General features: G+C 35.3%; 1 protein-coding gene across 1 annotated transcript in view; it reads right to left on the bottom strand.

Moving 5' to 3' along the window:
* Window positions 1-120: 120 nt before the first annotated feature.
* EMWEY_00052760 (hypothetical protein, conserved) overlaps window positions 121-1535 on the bottom strand; it is a gene marked incomplete at both ends in the record, with an annotated part of 2056 nt that continues 641 nt past the window's right edge. The window contains 3 exons of the mRNA XM_013477542.1: window positions 121-171; window positions 422-520; window positions 1402-1535. The exon at window positions 1402-1535 is cut by the window's right edge and continues 21 nt beyond it. Of these exons, the coding sequence (XP_013332996.1) occupies window positions 121-171; window positions 422-520; window positions 1402-1535 (284 nt within the window). The remainder of the gene's footprint in view (window positions 172-421; window positions 521-1401) is intronic.

The following is a 1535-nucleotide window of genomic DNA, read 5'->3' as shown; positions in this document are numbered from 1 at the left end:
ATATATATATATATAAATAATATAAATAATAAATAAATAATAAATATAAATAAATAAATAAATAAAAGGAGACAAATAAATAAAAAAAAAAGAAGAAAAAAGAAGAAAAAAAGGAGACAATTAATAATCTACTTCATCATCAGACTCCCACACTGTCTCTTCTCTCTGAGCCTGAAACCGTAAACCCTAAACCCTAAACCCTAAACCCTAGGACGTAAACCCTAAACCCTAAACCCTAGGACGTAAACCCTAAACCCTAAACCCTCATGCGGCATGGGAGTCTGTATGATAAGGAACGTCTAGGGTTTAGATCAGTAGGATATAAAGAGGAATACATGCAACAGCAGCAGGAGCTGCAAGTACAGCAGCAGCAGCAGCAGCAGCAACAGCAACAACAGCAGCAGCAGCAGCAGCAGATTACCTCTTTAGCTCTTTTAGTGCGCATAAAGGAGTCCATTAAATCATGACGATCTTCCCAATCAAAAGGACATAACTTTAATACGGGCATCTCCTCATACTCCTGCATATATACCAGCAGCAGCAGCAACAGCAGCAACAGCAGCAGCAGCAGCAGCAGCAGCAAACGTAACAACTATATATTTGATGGGATCGTGACGCTTAAATCGTTGTGGGGTATTTGTGCGTTTATTCCTCTGGGATCGTATCTATAGGGATCGTCATGAGATCGTCATGGGATCGTCATGGGATCGTGTGGGATCGTCATGGGATCGTGTGGGATCGTGTGGGATCGTGTGGGATCGTGTGGGATCGTGTGGGATCGTGTGGGATCGTGTTGGGATCGTATTGGGATCGTGTGGGATCGTGTGGGATCGTGTTGGGATCGTGTTGTTATCGTCATACTTTTGTCCCTTTTTGTGGTTTATGATCAGCTTCTTCATACAATGCAGCCTCACAAAGAGGTTGTAAATGTCCTAATCTAAATAAAGGGCCACAATTAACAAGACATTCCTCCATATGTAATAATTCTCTTCCTTGTCTCTTAAATAATAATAAATAAGGAAATCCTTCATAATGTACCTAATTATACATATAATAACAATATATATTATTTATATATATATATAATATATAATATATAATATATAATATATAATATATAATATATATACACTAATAAGGTTTATACCATTTTTAGGGTTTATACCATTTTTAGGGTTTATACCATTTTTAGGGTTTAGGGTTTAGGGTTTAGGGTTTAGACTTTTTTTTCTTGAAAAAATGAAAAAAAAATTAAATTATACTTAATTTTTCCTTTATTAAGAATACATCAGAAATCATTCAAAGTTTTAGGGTTTAGGGTTTAGGGTTTAGGGTTTAGGGTTTTGTGAGGGTTTAGGGTTTAGGGTTTAGATTTTTTTAGGGTTTTTTTTTTCTTTTTACCTGATGGAATACAAAAGTATCTTTTATTCTTTTATGATCAAGAATAGATCGGCAATCATTCATTAAACAAATAACATTAAAATAATAATCTGCATCTATGCACATCCAATCACGACCAGGTAACACAATAGATC

Source organism: Eimeria maxima, genomic scaffold (assembly GCF_000499605.1).
Source record: "Eimeria maxima Weybridge genomic scaffold, Emw_scaff1445, whole genome shotgun sequence".
Taxonomy (NCBI): domain Eukaryota; phylum Apicomplexa; class Conoidasida; order Eucoccidiorida; family Eimeriidae; genus Eimeria; species Eimeria maxima.
Note: the sequence above shows the minus strand (reverse complement) of the source record. Positions and strands in the feature narration are given on the sequence as shown.